Source organism: Rhodnius prolixus, unplaced genomic scaffold (genome assembly GCF_049639745.1).
Source record: "Rhodnius prolixus isolate KJV_2025 unplaced genomic scaffold, Rpr scaffold_2, whole genome shotgun sequence".
Lineage (NCBI taxonomy): Eukaryota > Metazoa > Arthropoda > Insecta > Hemiptera > Reduviidae > Rhodnius > Rhodnius prolixus.
Genome location: NW_027411592.1, coordinates 5,163,670 through 5,184,544, shown reverse-complemented (window position 1 = coordinate 5,184,544; position 20,875 = coordinate 5,163,670). Strand labels below are relative to the sequence as shown.

The following is a 20,875-nucleotide window of genomic DNA, read 5'->3' as shown; positions in this document are numbered from 1 at the left end:
TATATACGAAGTGTTTCACTAATTATAGCATTTAATTAATAAAAAATTGAAATAACGAGAATGAATATAAGCCTAATTAAATACAACAGAGTTAATGCTTGTAACTACAATTACGTTTAAAAAATATTGTAGGTCTAATGAAAATTAAAGAACGAAAAATTCAAAGTTTCATTAAGCAGAACAAAAATCTCGGTGCAAAAGATTTTTGTAGTCTAGAGATTTCCCTAGGCAATAGCTATTACATGAATTGGTTTAATACTATTTCGTATGTAAATAAAAATTAAGTTTGCAGTGACGAGTGAAACATCCAAATTGTTGGTTCTAATTTGTTCTGCGGTAAACTGAAGCACTTATTTTTTAACCTCTTACAATTGCCACACATGAGACATGCCAAATCTCTAGCAAATCGATCGATTGACAGAATGTCCCGGCCATCCATCTGTACTAATGACTTTTAAGAGGCAGAAGCCGGAAAGAGTATTGCTAGCTTACGAATTTATCGTTAATGTTACCACACTATTTTTTCCCTTAGAAATTTGTCATTCTGGAATTGCCCTTAAATCATTAAAATTGTGATTTTATAACATAAAAAGCCGTACATTTTTGCATATCTGATTGTTTCCAAGGACTTCAGAACAAAGTTTAAAATTGTGGCGAATAATATTGTACGAATCTAGATGGTATGATGTTATGTTCGGGCAATAAATTTAATATTTCACTACCTACTGAGAGGACTTTTCTAATGATCCAAAATCGTGTTATTTAACAAACCTATTAAAGATTTTTTATTATTATTAAAACAAAAACAGATATTTGAAAACAGGAAACAATAGATAATTTGAATAATATAACACAATGTGTCACACCTTTGGTATCTTATTACACTAATACTATCGATCTGAGGTGATCAAATATACATGAAAAAAAGAACTGATTTGGCTCAATTTAGGAAAATTTTATAAAATAAACTTTTTTTATAAAAATGAATTTTGTTTATTAATTTCAAACGTATTTCCATTTATTAATAATTTTATACAAAGGTAAGTATGATAATCTTAATGCCTACAATCACAATATACATACAATCACGAAATATTAATAATAATCACGAAATATATAAATTTAAAAAAAAGTTTTTTGAGTTAAAAACAAGGATGAACAGTTGTAATGCAAATTTAGAAGAAATAAGAAAAGAAAAACAATCATTGTACAATTACATATATTCAAATAAATTAAAAATTTTCACCCACCTAAAAGAATCTCTCTATAGTATGATAATGGCCAAGGTAATCTAGAATGTTCATATTTTGGAAATGATTTTAAAGCGTTACTATGACAGCACCTTGCAGAATCTCAGTACAACAAAAATAAAATTAAGGCTCCAGGTGAATATCTAAATATTTTCCTTTCTAAGACTAATGAATTAGCTGGAAAAGAAATAAGAAAGGGAGGTTGGGCAGACAAAGAACTCTTTCTATGTTCTCGAGGAGTCCACCAATCTTGCCCTGGTATATTGATGAAGTGAAATATTTCTTGTCAAAGGGCCTCTTTGATTAAAAAAAAAACCAAACGTAACCATATGTATCCGAGGTACCGTATCAGTATAAGGAAGTAAAGTTTAAAAGTAATAAATGTAGGACAAACGGCTCCTCTATTACATAAGAAAAACTTTTTGGTGCCTTAAAAACTGTCAATGCCATCATTATTAAGATTGTAAGAAAAAAAATAACTTCAATTTGAACCTACAAAACACCAATACATTTACAAAGTATTTGCAGTCTTTACAAATTTAATTATAGTCACCTTTATGTTACTCCATTTAATAAAAAGAGGATATCATTTATTTTGTTTGCGATTTGTAGTAAAAATATCTTTGTGAGACAGTAAGTACCAAGCATTATAATAGAAAGATACTTAAGAGAAAGTGCAGTCTTTGCCTCTCTCTCTCTCTATCTCTCTGCTTTCACAGAATTGAAAGTGAAAGCACTGAACTCACAGGATTACATCTATTTTTGAAGGTCTTGTCAACGATCTTAGTACCTTTTTTTCTATTTCGCTCACTAAAGAGAGATTAACTTTTATGAGTTTATGCTTCAAGCATGCTCAGTTCTAGTAATATACTCTTATTATTTTTAATTATTGATTAAAATCGAAAATTAGCCAAATATGCACATTGTAAAATGCATTAGGACTCATTTGTTATAGGTTAACACATGAAATGCTAAGTTTAATAAAAATGATTCGGCAAAGGATTTAGGAAGACCTTTCTTTGGTTTAAAAAGCTTTTGTTACTTAGCAGCAAACTATTTATCAAATAGATATCGCTCAGTGAAATGCATTAACATAGTATGGAAAAATAAAATGATGAGAATACCGTTAGATATGCTATTACACAACTATGAACTTGCCTAATCTGGCAAGACTAGACATCTGAGAGTTATAGAATAAAGTCCATCTTAAAAACAAAATTATGTTCCATTATTTAAATAGCCTTGTTAAACACTTGTTAAACAAATGATCTTGGGGAATAATTTACTTAGAACAAGAAAGACCAGGTACCAATCATAACTATTATTCAGATTTTGGTATTTAAAGAAAAAAAAAGTTAATATATACATATATTATAGTATGAACTCATAAAGGTAAAAAATGAATCGCCTATTTTTACAGGCGGGCTTAACATTCTACTACCTAATTAGGTGTCGTAGTCGGGGCCACCGAAGTTAATTTACTAATAACTTTTTTCTAACAAATAAAAAGCAGGATCTGTCACTTAAAAAACTACGCTTCATAATTTAGTATTATAACTAATAATAGAATTTACTGCAATTCTCAAGCTTCAAACTTGATATTTAAAAAAAAAAAAATCCGAATTTAAAAACAAATATAATTCTTACTAAAATATTGAAATTCTAAAATGCACATTATGCAACAGAAAAATTATTGAAATAACAATTGATACACATGAATGAATAGAATAAACGATGTTCATGGAAAATGAAAATCCATGTAGTAAAGTGTAGTGTTATGGAATATTCTTTATACTTTTAGAAACATCATTTAACCGTACTTGACAAATATGTGACACGGGATTGCATATTATAATGAAGTAGACTTCGGAGCGAAGCCTTCCTCCGAAAAAAAACACCTCTCAGATTAACTTTATAATAGAATTTTCATGGAAAAATATTTCAATTAGAAGTTGCAGTTAAACTTGATTATTGTGCGCTAAATTTAGGAGCGACTTTCGAGGAAAACTTTATTAAAAAGTGAAAAATCTATTTTAAGTATGAATTTCTGTAGAAATACTTTATTGTTCGAAAACCTAATCGGCATCAAGTTGACGCTTAGATTCATTTTATTTCACTCCCTACCGGACCATTTTTGTAGAAACCATTTTTTTTTCAGAATCAGAGGATTTCGAAACGGATGTTTCTGGCGAAAAACTAAATTTTGAAAATGTGATCACAATACTTTCCTTTCCCGCTGGAAGAGAAGGTAAAAATTACAAGAACTATTTAATATGTACACCATGTCCTCACAAATACTTTACTTTCCACCTCATCACAGTTAATTACTTTAAAAAATCTAATCTTCTAAAAATAATCAAAATTCAGTTATTTCTAATCTAGCTAATTATTATTTAATACATAATAGCATCACATGTAAAAATACTTTAAATTTTCATCAACAGCGACTTCAATAAAATATAATAATTACATTTAATTACCAATGAACTTAAATTGTTATTTAATAATGTAATTTTATTGTTAAGATAATTAAGTAAAATCCGTTTTAATGCGTAATATTTATGATTCGACAGTCTTAACGAGCCTACTTAAAATAGATTTCTAACTCTCTTTTCTAATCAAAGAAAGGGTATAAAAATATCTTTAAAAAAAAAATCTATTCAAGGATTATACCCAGTTATTTAATATTATGAATCTTTTCTGCATTGATAATGACAAAAACTAATTTATAATTCCAAATGATGAAGTACCACGTAATACCATTCTAAATTTTTCTACTGTACCATTTTAAGCTTTTGCTCATGACACTTTTGTAAAACAATATAGTCTATAGTCAAATGCATTTTTTAAAAACATAAATTTCTCAGCGATCCAATAACTAAAAACGTTTCATATTCATCTAAATTGCGCATTCACTGTATTTCCAGGTTGTCTGGATTGTGGCACAATAGTAACTAGATAAGTATAAATTTGGATCGCCAGTAGGTACTGTCATTCACCGCAGTTGTCCAAGAACAAAGCGGTCGAACGGGAAGCAATATCTGCATAATCTCTGTTGCCTGGTGAGCAGAGTTTAGACGATACATCTATGGCACGTTTTCTGCAGAAAAAAAGGTTGAAAATTGAAATCATTGTTTATTTATATTTTATAAAATGAAGCAACGTTAACATCGGCTTCAAATGAGACATTATTCTCTTCCCACGCTGTTTTCTCTTCTCTTTCATTCTCACAACAAGAAGCCATTAGCGATTATGATCTTCATAGTGATATGTACCTTTAGGCTCACTGAAAAAGTTCTTGAAAAATATACTTAGTAGTCCCATTTTATGGAATTCATTAAAAGTAAAATTTCTCTATATTTACAAATCATTTTTTCAAAGTCTAAAATTTTATCCATTATGAAATCGGCGGTCAAAAACAGAAATATACAACTTTTTATTGATTGTAACTGTCCCACGCTTTGTCAATTTTGGAAGTGCAATATAGGTCAAATTAAAAAACTTTCTCTTACTTCATCAAATGCGATTAGTAAGGAAATTTATAACGTAATAGGAAGATAACAAGTCTTTTAGTATTTGCTGCAGAAGAAGGTTAAATTGATTATAATCTCAACTTTTTAAACATGATCTACCTATGGCAAAACAAACGAAATGATTAATTTGCGCGAAAATACAGACTCATTCTTTGCTTTAATTAAAGATGTTCATCAGTATTTTTATAACTCTTAATAATAATTAGAAAATCTTCATTAAAAAGGAATTAAACGATAGAAAAAAAACATACTTACTCCCTATTGTTGTTCAATTTACTTTCCGTAACTTTAATGTTGGATATATATAAGTGATCATTACACCATAAGAAGCAAATTGATCTAGGCTGTAACACGTTCATATCATATTCCCAATAAAATTCTATTTTCCTTACAGGTCCTATATCCTCTGGATGTGTAACCACAAAGCTGCGACTAGTTCCGTGTTCCAATTTCTCATAACCACTGTAATAATAAACAAATTCCAAGTTAACCCTCATCTTTTAATATTTTTGTCTATGGGAGTGACTAATTTTATTAGATCGTTTCAAAACTATAACCATAAAAAGTTGGGATGTTTGTTCACTTTTTGTTATTCTTCCTGAGCTTTTCTTGCAGACTACGCACTTATCCTACAAGAAAGTTAGTTCCTTTTTGATCACCGAGTCCGCTCATTATTGTACGAAAAGCATTTAGTTCATTGAGGTACACTCTAAACTCATTTTGAACAAGAGTAAATATGATGATTACTTCAATATTACTATATGGAAGTGCAAAGGTAAAGTGTGGCATCAGTGAATAGATGACTGGAGTGTGACAGTCTGATTGTCAGATGTCAGTCGATGAGACTGACAAGCCGATCACCTGCATACTTCAAGCAAAATCTGAGGACGTGTTTGTAAAAAATTAATAAAAATTAATTAAATAAAAACATTTCTTCACCTTGGTGTTAGATCCAGGTTCCTGATGACACCATTATCCGAATGTAGGCTAACTCGAATAAAACCTTGAACCCATGCTTCAGCTTTAGGAGGTTTTGCTAAATCCATTGTAACTCTATAGTGCCGTCCTGTTCGATTACCAAATTTAATTACAAAAACAAAATTGATACAATGTTTTGATATATTATTGAAATATTGTCGTAGACTATAATTGCACAAATATGATTTAAGTTAGTTTTTAGTATTTTAAATCTTGAAAATATTTCCACACAGTCTTCGCACAAGATAAGTCACACAATATATGTTAGTAAAATAAATTTTTGCAATCATTTAGAAAATGAATACTTTTCAAACTCGTTAGCTTTCGGAGAGAGCTCTTTTTTACATGTTCGTAGGAAAAGTACAGTAATTCATTTTATCCACCTTTTACAGTCTCATAGATCTTCCGATTTGAGGAGGCTTAAAGAGTAATATCAATGTTGGCAGTCTCACTTCTTTTTTAGTTAAAACCTCACCAAATATAACTTACAGGTCTCATTGTTTTGTTAACTTCGCTAGATACCGCCATCCGAGTTTGAATATTATTAGGAAGTCTGTTAAAGAATGCTATTTGATGGGAGAAAATGAAATAATCTCTCATTATTTTTTTTTAATATTTAAGTTACAAATAAGTTTAAGTTAAATAAGTTATAAGTTTAAAGTACACTTTCCTTCTAATTTCCAAATATTTAGCAATAAACAATTATATTCCTACATTTAAGATTTAAGCGTGCAATGTTACTTCATCAAGAAGCTTAAGGGATCAAATAATTATTTCAAACACAATATATATATAAAAAAAAGGAATAATAGGTGAAAAATAAGATGCTTCTTTTTGGTAAACTTCTAAAAATTGTATTTTTTTTTTTTTAACACGAATTTTAAAATGTAGAGCTAGTTGGGGGATTCCACCTTATTCGTGGAAGTGTACAGCTTGTTATTAATTCACGCAGGCAGATTTTTTTTTTTTTTATATCAGTAATAATAGGTGAGCAAAATAAAAGATAGAATTAACGATGCACAAATAGTATTAAGAAACATTAAGTATTATTATTAAGTAGTTCAGAGAGATTATAAATGCAAAACTTTAATTCGTACTAAGTGACTTTTTTATCTGGAGCGCTACTGTCATGCGATTCTTTACTCTACTCGGACAACATCATTTCTGATTATTGGCCTATTTATTACAGAATTTCCCATATTTGTTTAGAAGAGTTTGGCTCTTTAGAGGCCTTCGCGCTATTCCTAGTCTTAGGTCTAATACAACCGACAGAAACGATGTTTGTGCACTAAGTGTAGCTACTACTTATTCCGTTTAGGTCGTGCTGGCGTAGACGACTGACTCACTAACTCCCAATAATTCTTTTTAGGACAACATACATCCCTTCATGATAAGACGTTATCCCATTATAAACAATTTTATTGTTATTGGAGAGAAAACAATGTTGCTAATCTTTTCTAGATAAAATACAAACAGTAAACTAATAAATGTTTTCTGTCAAATAAACTTTTTATTTATGACAAATGATTATGGTTCTGCTGTAAACTCATACTATAATGAAAATAATAAGTAGAACAAACTTTCAAAATACTACGAAATCAATCCAGCTACACCGTGTTTATTTGAATGATATAATACTAACTGCAATATGGAGCATCACGGCCTGTCATAATGAAGAATTTAGATCCAGCTGGTAGATTGGTCTTTTGAGCGTGCATACCCATAATAGCACATCCAGTGCCATTTTGACCGCAATTAAAACATTTTCCCTGTAATTTAATAATAATAATAAATAGATTGAAAACATTTTGACTAAGTAAGAACAAAGAGTCGCCCTAAACTTTTATGAAGGAATCCTTTCAATTTATCACTTATTTTTTCATTTAGAAACAATTCTCCTCAGGTAATAATATAATGATAAAGTAGTGTGTTATTATTGCCTTAAATCTAGGAAGTCTCCTAGATCTGATGCACTAATAGCCTACATAAATTCTGCAAGGGGATGAATTAGGTGTAGAATAACTGTATTCTCTCCCATCTTCAACCGACAGTTTGATAAAATTTACTCGTTAATCTTAATTTAAAGTTCCAGCGTCAAAAGCCTGGATATTATATTAGTTTAGATGTAAAGAATAAATATAATTAAAAAAGTTTCTAAGAAAAAAGACAAGAGTATTTAGTTCTAACAATGTTACAATAAATTATAATCTGCAAATTTTACCTGGATAAAATGTTGATAAGATGGACACCTGTGCCCAAGATAAGGACATGGAGAATTAATTGACTCAGTAAATAGTTTTATTGCCCTGACATGATTGCAAGCTAGTAGCACTCTTGATGCTTCTTCTATACCCTCACGAACTAGAGTCAATGGTAGCGGATTCTCTGATATATCACATCCTGGCTGTTCTTTACCATTGTTTGGATAAAAATCAAGATGACCACATGGCTCAACCATGCCATAACCTGTGATTATTATTAATATTAGTATGAATAGTTATTTTATTTTGTATTAGATTAGGCGTGGTAAAAACTGGGGGGTTGTCGACATACATCCACATTGCCGCCAGCCTTGGATTCTTTTGTTACAGATAAAACTGGATGCTGTGTGAGACTCCTAGGAAAAGAAAATCTGAAGCTAGGGTGGATTACACCCGGAATCTACGGTGAGAATCGTGAACACTAGCTAATCACTTCCATTATTAACAGTATTAAAAATAATATTCTATATTATTAAATCCTAGATATAGATGTTCTTCATTTTGTTATAATAACAGTCTGTAAGAATAAGATGGAAAATGACATTCTTGTAATATTTTTTTGATAGTTGGACGTAAAGCCCGCCCAAAAAAATGGGAATCAATTTACTTTTTATTCGTATATGGGCATTTTGATATTGCTTTTAACCACTTTCTTGAGCACAATTGTTTAGATTCTACCAGGGCGGCCTTCAAGGCCTACGCCACCGTGACCCCTATTTATCTGTTTATCAACTAAATGTGAGAACTGAATACACAATAATTAATTAAAATACAAAAGTACACAATTTAGTATTTATTGCAAAATTCTTTTAATAAGTTGGGAACTAACATATTGCCCAACTAAATCGACAAGTATCTTCTTATAATCATATTAGGTCAATCACACTCGGCCACTCTGACTTCATCTTAACTAATTTACTTTCTCTCACATAAACCTAAACACCACGAACGATGTGGTCTATAATCTACTATTTTTAAATTCCAAACATATGTGAATCGATGCAGAGCAGACTCCAAGTTTTAGAAATATATAATTATCAAGTGGATAATCATTTACTACATTTAATCTTAAGATATGGATCAGATACTAAATTTATCGCACAATGTCGACGTTCTCAATCAATTCGCTTCTTAGCACTAATATATTTAGCAAATATGGATTAATATTACCAATTGTTATTGCCGAAGTAGACACCCTAAGATAGGTAAAGTCGTAAATAGATACCTCTGCCTGTAGATTTTGTAAGCAGAAAATAAAATAAATTATTCACATTTTTATTAGTTTTGGCAAAAAAATGTGATGAAATAATGATTGGATTTACGATGCAAATCCTCCAAATATAGAGTAATTGCTCAACTAAAACTGCTAGTTGAAGTGTTGAAGTGTAATACTTTAATAATTCTATGTACAGATTAAATTGTTTTTATTTTTGTTACATTTGTTCTTTCTTATATGTTCTTTGTTGTATTAGTTTTTAAAATGTAAAACAGACATATGTTATTCTTATATGTGTCTTATAAAGACTTACACATAAGTTCTCCGGGAGGTTTTATTTCTTCTCTTTTCAATTCCGACCTAAGGACCACTTAAAATATTTACTTTTCTATTCCAGTTAATTATTTTCAGCAAATATAATTGCCAATTTCATCTGAACCAGTAAGTCTTTTCTGTCACGGAGGACTAACTATTCCTTTTTTCTCTTATCTCTTTATTTAAGAAGATTATCTAAGAACCCTGTTTATTAGTAAAGTGCTCACTAGAATGAAGGCAAAAGGGGCTATTGAGTTACACCACGTACGCGCGCATTGAGTTACACCACGTTCGCGCGCATTGAGTTACACCACGTACGCGCGCATTGAGTTACACCACGTACGCGCGCATTGAGTTACACCACGTACGCGCGCATTGAGTTACACCACGTACGCGCGCATTATGTCGGAAATAAATCAATATTAAGAAACATATTTGCTCACATCTTCGCTTTCATCTCTTTTGTTTATTGAATATCGTTGCAAGATAGTTAAAAAATAATTTAAAAATTATATCACTTATCTATGCTTGAATAAGATATAGATACGTACCTAACAAGAATATACTATTACCATCTGTATGTATTACATCCACCAATTGAGCGTCCGACGGGTCTAACCTGACGTTCGACGGCATTCCTTGGAAATAGGGTTCCGCTGGATCCAGTCCCGTTATCCTGCCGAGACCTAGTAAAAATATAGTCTTAATCGAAAGATGCAAATTATGTATAGTTTAGATAAAGTAAGTGAATTTTTTAAAGCTTTTTTCTGAATTACTTTTGTAAATTGCTAGATAACAAATGACTAGACCAATATTTTGAAACAGTATTTAAGGCTAGATGTTACCTTGAACTCGCTCTCCTGCGTAACCAGCTGTGTGAGCTCCCAGACTGTGTCCAATAATGTGAACTTGCGCTGGATCCAGATCGTAGTTATCCTGGAAAATTAGAGAGAAAATACTAATCTAATGAAAAAACGTGACATTTGAAGAAAATAGCCACTCTATCGTAATGTTTAAAAATTAAATTAGATTTAAGTTCAAGATAAAGCTGTGCACCATCTCTCATGTATACCTTTAGATAGTTTATAAGATTGGCAACTTCTAATCCAACCAGTCTTGTGTTGGCTGTGGCCTGGGTGTAAAGTGGTAGAGAGCCTCCAGCCCAGTCCACGACAATCACATTATAGTCACTGTGCTTCAATAATTCTAAACGCATCTCCTAAATGCAAATAAATAAATAAAATAAAGAAATATTTTTAAAAAATAGGCTTTTCCAGAAAAAGAGAGGAAGAAATATAATTTTTATAGTTTATGTTCAATTACATAATTTTGTACTTTGTCAATCTTTTTTTTCTTTTAATCAAACAAACATTTTTTCAGAATAGGCCAAGAAATGAGCTTCTTACAAAGAAGTAAACGCTTTGAAAAAGTTTTAGGCAGACTATTGTAAAGATAGACGAAAGCAAAACCGATTGGCATAAATGGAATGGATGTACATTGCGTAGTAAGGAGCAATGAAACAAAATACCAGCAAAAAAAATTAAAAACATTCTTCGATTTGGAAAGCTAAGCGACCTAAAATATGGAGATGTTTCATTAGAATTTAATAACTGAAAGGATGGAGGCTGCCGGAAGTTGTAGTTGAAAAATGAGAAACTTTTGTTTCCCACTCATACCTTATTTTGTTTCTAATTCATAGTTTAAAGTCATGGTTAAAGCATTCTATAAACAAAAGTAACAATATGCTGGTTTGAGGGTCCATAATTTATGGGCAACGTTTCCTAACGAGACAATTTTAAAAATAAAAGAAATGTTACATATATAAATTTAAATCATAAATACCTTAACCCAAGAACTAAGAGGAGTATCAATAAATCCATGAATAATAAATTTTGTAGGCTTCTTGGCGTCAAAATTTGATTTTTCTATAGTTTTGTCATTTTGTACTCTTAATAATTGGCCCTAAAAAATATAAATAAATTAATCAGTAAATCAGGAGGTACAGCATTTTCTTTGAAATTTTCTTAACAGAATACTTTGTATTTGAAGGGTCAACTTATTGGAATTTTGGAGTTTTACATAGAAATATGTTTGTTTCCAGGTCCTTGGCCCAGAGAGAGAAATATCTTACATTAAGAAGAAAAAGAAAAAGTGAAAGAAGTCTGCGAGAACGGAGAGTTTTGTGAACCAAATAGCGAACAATCACAATAAACTTTAACTAGTTGTACTCTCCATTGCTAAAGGTATTGCGATTTGCTTCATTCTTGTCTAGTTTCCTACGTTCAAAACACATTTTGAGATCCAATACTTTTGGAAACCGCCAATGGGTTTCCACCAGAAGTTAGCTAATTTCTTCACGGAACATTATCAAGGTGCTGAACGAATTTTTATTTTTGAGATTATAAAAAATGAAACATTTAAACAGTGAAATTGAAAGCTCCGATTACAAACTGTTGATCTACACTTTTATTTGAAAACATTTTGCATTTTAATGAATTGGACCCTCTTCTTTGAGTAGCGCGATGGGCCAGTGATATTACCAACTTCTCGTTGCTGTTATATTAAATAATGGCATTGTTATTAGATGCCATTCTAATTCTTAAGCAATTTTATGAATATTCAATATTTATAGAGATGGAACTTTGGCGGAAGAGCATCGGTGTTACTTCCTCTGCTGTGAAAACTTATCACATTTAGAAGCCTCAACATCTTTGGAATAGTTGCTTCTTTTTTTTATTCTTCACAAGTTAATTAGAATTTCATTTTGGCGATAAATTTGTTATATCTACCAGTCTAACTATTGAAATATTTGGCATTTATAGTATTGCTGTATAGAATCGAATCAATAAATATAAATAATAATTAAATTTAAATTATATAAATCAATAAATTAAACGAATCGAATAAATATATTTTACATATATTATGCATATAATATATATTACACCTACTACTGTAATTATATTTAATCAGCACATGTTCAAGGCTTGCAGCTTCCGATTAATAGGATATCACTTTCAGAATATCCGCGAAATGTACCACCAAATGTCAAAAAGCCATTTGCAAAATTCAAAAGTTCCCAAATTGAGCCTTCAAATTTTTCTTAACTATGCCTCTAGGTTCGTTTTAAGTATCACCGTCCTAAAAACGAGTCCATATGTATTGTATGTTAAAACGCGCTAAATCTTTCTCTAGATTCTGTGCCAGGAAGTAGAATAAAATCTGCTGTAGAATATTCCTCGGTAAGTAAAGCTGTTCTTGTGCAAAAGAAAGTAACCAAGTTCTCACAGCAGATTGCAACTTCATAGCCTTGCTAAGTTTCGGGCGTTCTCTGGACTTGAGGCTTCTGAACATTCTATTTCTAAAGGAGCTCTTCCGTGTGTTTCTTAAACTTGTTACTTCTAATTCTAGGCGTATGAATATATGTGTATTCCTCTCTCCGTGAAAGGAAACAGTTAAGTTTACACTAAGCTACTTCTATCCCTAAAATGATAATTTAATTTTAAGCTACATAAGTAAATACAGCAAAGCACTAAATGAAACTTGCGCTTTGGAGCGCTAGGTAGTATACGGCAATCCAATATTCCGGATACACACATTAGGGACCTCATACTTTAAGGGCCTTGTCAAAGGACCCTAAAATGGATGGTGAACTAATTATAATGTTATAATAAGAGTAGTATTGTAGCAATAAATCTTGTTAGTGAGAATGGGCGAGTCGTGTCTAAAAGAGTCAGAGAATGAGTTCCAGCGTACCTTTGAACTGATGATGTTTAAGTTATTCAATGAGAATGTTTGTGAGTTGAATGCGAGCGCCTATTTGATGAAGAAAGAGAATTTCGCCTAGAGCTGATACGCACTAAGCTATCTTTCATAAGATTCAATAGACTCTCAAAAAAACAAACAGCACCTTCCCCATATTGAAAATCACAAAGCTATTTTGCTAGCAAAGTAGCTCCCTTACAGAGACTTTATTTCTAAATAACCTGAACCTTCAGGAAGATGAACTCTATCTTTTCAAACAAATAATAATAATTTTTGATTAGGTAACAAATCTCGGCTGGTTTTATTTTCTTTTTATACAACACATAACTAGGGGTAACTTAAAGTCATGTAAAAGTGAAAGGAAGTTGAAATATTTAAGAATTATACAAAAAAAAGATCGTGGCTTTGAAAAATATGAAAGTCATCTCGGAAGTAAACAATGATAATTTCTATATAATGACTCCAGTGCGTGCCATCTAAGTAAGTTCTACGTTTTTTAGGAGGAGACAAAATGTTTTATGCCGTTAGACATCATTTTATTTGTGGACTGAATTCTTTAATTAATGCACATAGGAGCTTTAATTGCATCGAATGCAATTGACATGAGACGAATTTTTTGTCCTAATTAGGTTTAATGAGATTTTAAAGTAAGAACAGTAATGTATTTAGGGAACTGCAACGTTAGCTTTCCCTAATCTAAAAGTGCTCCCTCCAATACAATGTATTATTTTTAACTCCCTTTATATTAAGTCAAAATAATTATATTTCTAGAATCTCAAGTTTGATGGCAACTAATTAATGTATTAATTATATTCTGTTGGGTGGAGGAGTTTTGGGCGCGCAAGAAGGCGATTCCGAGTTCAAACTTCCCATGAAGCAGCTTTTTATTTTTAGAGAAAATTGTATTACTAAAAAAATGGGTCTCCACACCTCCACACTTTGCCATTTTTTTTGGCACAAATGAATGCCTTCCTAAAAATCAGTTAAGAAAAGAAAATACAAAATAGTGAAAGTAAATGACACCCTTCAACTTACGTAAGTATTGCATATTCAAAACTATAGGTACATATTTTTTCTCTGATACTTTATCCCAAAGAAAATAATTACAAGAGAGATTTATGAGGTTCTAAGAAGTTAGATTTCGTCCTTTTGCCGGGTTGCATTGACGATTGATCGATTACAGTTAAAGACTGCTAATTGCTGGATACAATAGACCAATATAACGCACCATCAGTTTACGGGAGAACACGTTAAATACTCTCATCAATATTCTTTGCCGCCCAATTCGATTCGATAATCTCTTCAGCTGCCCAGTGGGGTTTATTTTATTTATTGTAAATAAAATTGATGGAGTAAAAGCAACAGTACAAAATCCTTGTCACTTTGTTATCCAGGACCTTATATATATGTATGTATATATTTAGCCTAATAAAACAGGGCACAAGCCCGCTGTTTGGAATGTAGGTGCTTAACAAAATTATATGTGAATGAAGGAAAGTAACAAAGCGATGAAAAAACCTTTTTTCAAATAACAGACAACGAAGAATACAGAAAACAGGAGAAACGCATATTTCCCGAGGCCTGATCTGATAGCTCATTATTCCTTTAGTTTCTTTAGCCGAGTAATTTTGGTACCGTAGAGCGAATACATGCGGGTAGATCTGGTGTACTGTTAGACAGAATGCGTAGCAAGGCAGATTTAAGATTTTTGGTACATAAAGAAGTGACACCGTAAATAATTAAGAATTTTAGACTAAGATATTATAAGATAGCGTAGAGTGGTGAAAGGATAGTTGATGACGTCCAAGTGCTTGATGGCAATCGAAACTACTTAGAAAATATGATAATTAAATTATAATTGAGAGCAGCTCATCTAATTGGTTCTACATAATTTTAAATTTGTAGTAATTAATAACAATAATTATGGTTTTATTTTGCATTGTAGGACTTGGCGCCGTATTAAAAAGTAGGGTTGAACATTGAACTATTAACTACTGAATTTTTATATAAATAAGTTCCACTAGTGTAATAGCTACGTGAAATCATTGAAAAAGAAAAAAAATAACTAGCCCTTTCTGATCTGGGTGATCAGTCAATACTGCAATTCCTTTGAAGTGTTCATGCGTATCATGAGTCGACACGTCTGTTTAAATATTATAAAAGATAGTTATAAGCATAGCTCTGTTGTTTCAAGATTACAATGACACGTACGAGTATGTAGAGCTAGACAACCATGTCGAAACGTTAAACTTTTCTTTTTTTTTTTATTCTAGCAACTGATTTTTCCGAACCAACGTGAAATATTGTAATGCTGCTTTATTATATTATTATTACTATTTTTTTTTTTTTTTTTTTTTTTTTTATTTCGGCGCATCGACTTCTTGGTCATTAGCGCCCACTTTCTTAGTTCTTCTTATTTCCTTATACTACTGGAGCTGGGATGACACATGTGCAGACCCATAGCTTCCAATCACAACACCTTGCTTAACAAGGTAGGGTGGAGCCTGGGTCCGCAAAATTGTTTCCACACATCCCCTCTTATTTCATCGACCTTGTCGACGAGGGGGAGTGTGGAATATAATTGTGTCATCCCTTAAATCAACTACCTTTTTATTATTATTATTATTATTATTATTACTATTTTTTTTTTTTTATGATTTAATGCGCGTCAACATCTAAGGTTATTGGCGCCCGGAGCTTTTTCCAGCGCACTGCCGGCCTCCGGACAGTGTTCTCTCGTTACAGACAACACTGTCCATCACCGGACAGTGAGCTGTAAGAAGCTCCTAGGAAGAGAAAATCTAAGGGTCAGCTGCTGGATTCGAACCCGGGACCTCCGCGTGGGAGTCCAGTATGCTAACCTCATAGCTAATCCCTTCCCTATATTATTACTATTATTATTATTATTATTATTATCACTGTTATTATTATCACTATTATTATTATTATTTATTTGTTTTTTGTCTCCCTCCCTTACCGCTGGTAGAAGAAGAGAAAATCTCGAGCGAATCTCGTACAGATTCTAAACCCATTCTTAAATGAGCTTAAATATGTTGATAAAGTTCCCAGTTTGAACCACCGAATTCCTCAACTGGAAGTCCAATTTTAGCAAGAGGAGATTTTTCATTTTTCTCAGATTTTTTTAAGAAAATGATTCCTACGTCTACCTTCTAACTTCGCCATCTTAAGAACAAGTACAGACGTTCCAAACTTTTTGTACGTTTATGTATTGTAACTGCGTGAAATCGTGTCCACGTTGGTAATTTTAAAGGTTTGGAATTCTGCCTAAACTCCTTAACCAATAAACCCAGCAGATCCATATGTAAATTTAGGAGTAACTCTGCGTTCACTCTAACCTTTCAGCATAAATGTTATGTGCGCTAACCCCTCTAAATTAGTCTATTTTACTTATCAGAGTAGAAGTACAATTGTAATTACCGCAGGACGGAGAGTAAAGAATGTAATACTTTACTAAACTTATCTGAAAGATTTGTCATTTTTTTGAAAATAGCTCTAACTTTGAAAGGCTAATTTGTGATCTGGAGGAACTTGGAACCCCGCATGGACTTGGTTGTCAGCTTTTAGAAGAAGATCAAATAGCTGTCACTCATTGTTACATCCTTCAACGATATTATTTCCTTAACATATAAAGATAACCTGGGAACATCAGTAAGGTAAATTAGAGGCTCAAAACACCGTGAATTTTGAGAAAGTTGGAATGGCGGATATTTTTAAATATTACCTAGAAAGCAGCTGGGTAGAAATTCAGCCACTACAGAAATTTACTTCCAAAAGTGTTGGAATATAACAATACATTATTCGGTGTTGATAAAACATACCTACCGTCATTGATCCTGGCCTTTTTTTAAAAAAAAAATTCACAAAGTAAACACATGAAGACGGAATTCCGAATCATTGTTATGCATGCATTTATACGCGCGCCACTTATTGTTACATCATAACGTGGTCTAGAGATAAAGCAGTTAAAAGGCAAGTATAATTTTAGGAGGGGAAGGTGACGTAATATGCAGTGAGCTGTAGCGGCGAGCAGGTTCGTATTTTGGTCCATCAACTAACTCCCTCTCACAGTCGTTATCTGTCACAGCCGGCTGGTATCAATACGTTGGGGAAGGTTGTTCACTTAACGTCAGGGTGCGTGCCAAATCTAGCAACCAGAATTTAGACTAAGATTTCAAATAGAGCGCGGAATCTACATTGTTATTTTGACAGAACATGATCTACTTGTCGAAGTTGTATTTAACATTGTGTTTAATTGAACTCATGTTGTTGAGAAGCATATTGTCTTCGTTACTAGAGTTACTTGTCCCATAGTACTCCTTACAAATCATATATAGTTACCATCCAAAAAGTGAGGTTTCGACCACTAGGGAACCTAGCTTAGCTCGTCAGCCTAATGATAATAATCTAACGGGCACACGGCTAGTTCAAGATTCTGTGGTACCTACCATTCTGTTGCGAGATCAACAGGTTCACATAGTAAATACCTGAACTAATAAGAAATTTACTTAACTATTTATTAAATATAGCCTGTGTTTAATCTATTTGAACCACTAATTGGTTAAATCTAAATAACCATGTTCAGAATTTTGGCCCATCTATTTCCTTACATTTATTCTTAATAAATATCATCAATTCTATAAAAGAATAAAGGCGTAGAATTATATTGAAATGGCAATGTGGTTGCTTCTTGTCGCATGACCTGCTAAACTCAGACGAAATATTAAATTTTAACTTAATTTTCTTTATTAGAGTTATTGTAATCAATATTTCGAAAATGGTAAATGATAACAGGAAGACCGCATTTTCATGCGAGTTTTCTTCGAGTTTATCGAATTTTACTAGAGTTGAATTTTACTGTCTATTCAGAAAAAGACCTATCTCTTTTGATTGTTATTCATTCCATTAAAACAAATCAGAGGGGTTCTGAGCGAGAGGACACGCCTTCCTAGAAAGCTCTTCTTTAGTGGATTAATCGATAATAAAACAAGTCATCATTTAGTAAAAATTATAAATTTATGAAAATACAGGCTTAAACCAGAGTTTCTAAAGGAGGATCACCTTAAATATAGTTTTTGACGGCAATACTAACTACGGAAACATTTCTTAGAAAGTAAGAATTAAGTCGAATTTTTATTGATTACAGATTATAGGACCATATTAGAATGATACAATTTTTTAATTGATGGTTTTCATAGTTATTAATTAACTGTCGATTTGACCTACTTTATGTTGTAGTATCTATAATGGTAAGAATGTTGGCCAGTAATAGCTGTAACTACTAAGTTTATGCAGCAATTTAATATTGGAATCCTCAGCACTTATTTTTACATTTCCGCAAGTAACGATACTTTCACAAACTTTCCCCCGCAAAGGGTGCTAGCATCCATCCTACAGACTAAGACTCTCTTCGTTTATCTTCAATTTGTACCTAAGGGGAAGGTTCAATTATTCTCGTTGGGAGGCAAAAAGATTCTTGCGAGCTAACATCCTTATTTCAGTTTTCTCTTCTGTTTCTATTACTTCAAGTGTTCATTCAAGTACTCATGAGATAGAATGTTAGTGATTTTAAGAACTAGATTCTTTTAAAGAACTTTGTTGATTTAAAAAAAAAAAAATTGCCTAATTTGCTTCATTTGACATAATGGCCATGTTGGTGCGCATATTAGACGCACAATATAACTGACATTTCATTTTATTTTATAGCCGCACTTGTGAAATACATTACACATTACCACAATGACTCCCGCCTGCCTGATTCCCTTTTAATTCTGAATGCCTCCTGGCGTGTAGAAAGGCCTGTCTTGTTTTGGCTATAAACTCTGATTATGATTTCCTTTATATTCTAGCTATTAGAAGAATAAATCCAACATTCTGTCTAAATATGACAAAGGCAGAAACGGAGGAAATAATAGGAAACTCTGTTTTGAAGTTGCAGGAAGAATTCCGCCCATTTTGCCAGGCAGCGAAATTTGGAGCAAGCTTCAGATTTCAGACAGGCATCTACTGCAACAATACTTTTATAGAATTTGCGTGGCAAAACATGCCATACATGGTAGACCAGGTTACCACTACTGACGCAGATGTCCGGGCCAAAATGCTGTTTAAGGCATGGCAACGATTATATAGGCTTCTAGAAGCGGCTTAGACAAAGGAATAAACGCAGCAAACGGAAAATACTTCACAATCGATGGTTCAGTTCTGTGCATTTCTCTTGAATTTACGTGGCATTAAATACGATTTTGAGTGCTACAGTAGGTCAGCAGTCTTAGGTATGCAGAGAGAGAGAGAGCGAAGAACATGAGATGGGATAGAGATGTGGTCGCGGTAAGTGAAAGTAATTACTACAACAGCTGTTAGATAGAATAACATTCTTGGTAATTAAAGACTCACCTCTAGGGGGTTATTCCTCGTGTATAGTAAGAATTTGGTATCTATCACATGCCTTGGCAATGGGAACACATTGAATGGCCTATAGATCAGATGATACCATTCCTTGGATACGTTTAAACATCCTAGTTCTTCATAACAACGTGTCTCAGTTCCAGCTTGTTTATGGCATAGTGATGTTGTAGATTACAAGTAACATATGTAAACAGAAAAAAGATATCACACAATCTTAGTTAGAATATTTCGAAAAAATTTTACTCAATAAAGAAATAAATGTGATCGTTACTTGTTTTTACTTAAACGAAATGCTAACGCTAATTATACTAACTACAATACTCTAATGGTTTTAACGTGCAAGGATTTTCAGCTCAAGGACCACATTACAATTCCTGAACGTTACTATACACGCCACTTACGGCCATATATACACATTAATGTTTAGGAGAAATTAACTCTCTGCTCTAACAGGGGCTTCCTCAATGAATAGGATCTACCTTCAGGAACCTCCCTAGAATTTGACTGATTCTGAGATATCTCGGATTCTCTTGAATATATTATCCGCTAAAATATAGGGACTCTATATTGGAGTTGGAGAGAAACCACCAGTCTTATTGAGAATGAAATGATCTGGAATTCTTGTTGAGCCGTATAGTTAGGTATGCAATACAAGTATGTACAATTTGTAAGGGAATGGAGCGTTGGAGCTGAGATTTGGTTCAACCCGCACTATTAGCTGAGCAGGAAGGCCCAAATGTGTTACAGAATGGGCTATCTTTTCAAATGTATTGACAAACACATCAAAAAAATCAAAATATATATTCCATAATATTTCTATCACTAAATTTAAATCACTAATCATTAATTTTTGCAATTACTTTTCTTAGAAAATATTGTATAAAATATTCCCATTTTAGGGAATAGTTATTAACACCTTCTGGGTCCAAGAAAAAGTCATTAAGAAACAAATGGTAACCATTTATATTTTACTGAACGTAGTTGACTTATTTCTTGAATGATGCAACTTATTGATAAGAATTTTTCTAAACAATGTTTAGTTTTAATTTCTTATCCACAATTTTACATATTTGGCAAAGTTGATTTCACAACTGCATTCTTATTTTATCTATAATTTTATAGAGTTCCATTTTT

At 32.2% G+C, this 20,875-nt stretch overlaps 1 protein-coding gene across 3 annotated transcripts in view; it reads right to left on the bottom strand.

Moving 5' to 3' along the window:
• Window positions 1-1,068: 1,068 nt before the first annotated feature.
• Window positions 1,069-20,875, bottom strand: part of LOC141450324 (pancreatic triacylglycerol lipase-like) — a 48,960-nt gene continuing 29,153 nt past the window's right edge. For 2 of the 3 annotated variants that reach the window (XM_074120632.1, XM_074120633.1), the window contains 10 exons: window positions 19,730-19,884; window positions 11,396-11,515; window positions 10,626-10,772; window positions 10,399-10,489; window positions 10,105-10,239; window positions 7,983-8,227; window positions 7,404-7,530; window positions 5,723-5,849; window positions 5,039-5,245; window positions 1,069-4,350 (listed from right to left, as the gene is read on the bottom strand). In XM_074120632.1, the coding sequence (XP_073976733.1) occupies window positions 4,242-4,350; window positions 5,039-5,245; window positions 5,723-5,849; window positions 7,404-7,530; window positions 7,983-8,227; window positions 10,105-10,239; window positions 10,399-10,489; window positions 10,626-10,772; window positions 11,396-11,515; window positions 19,730-19,884 (1,463 nt within the window). In that variant the 3' untranslated portion in view covers window positions 1,069-4,241. Of the gene's footprint in view, window positions 4,351-5,038; window positions 5,246-5,722; window positions 5,850-7,403; window positions 7,531-7,982; window positions 8,228-10,104; window positions 10,240-10,398; window positions 10,490-10,625; window positions 10,773-11,395; window positions 11,516-17,161; window positions 17,643-19,729; window positions 19,885-20,875 lie in introns of those variants that run through there. The other variant, XM_074120634.1, reaches the window with a different exon arrangement.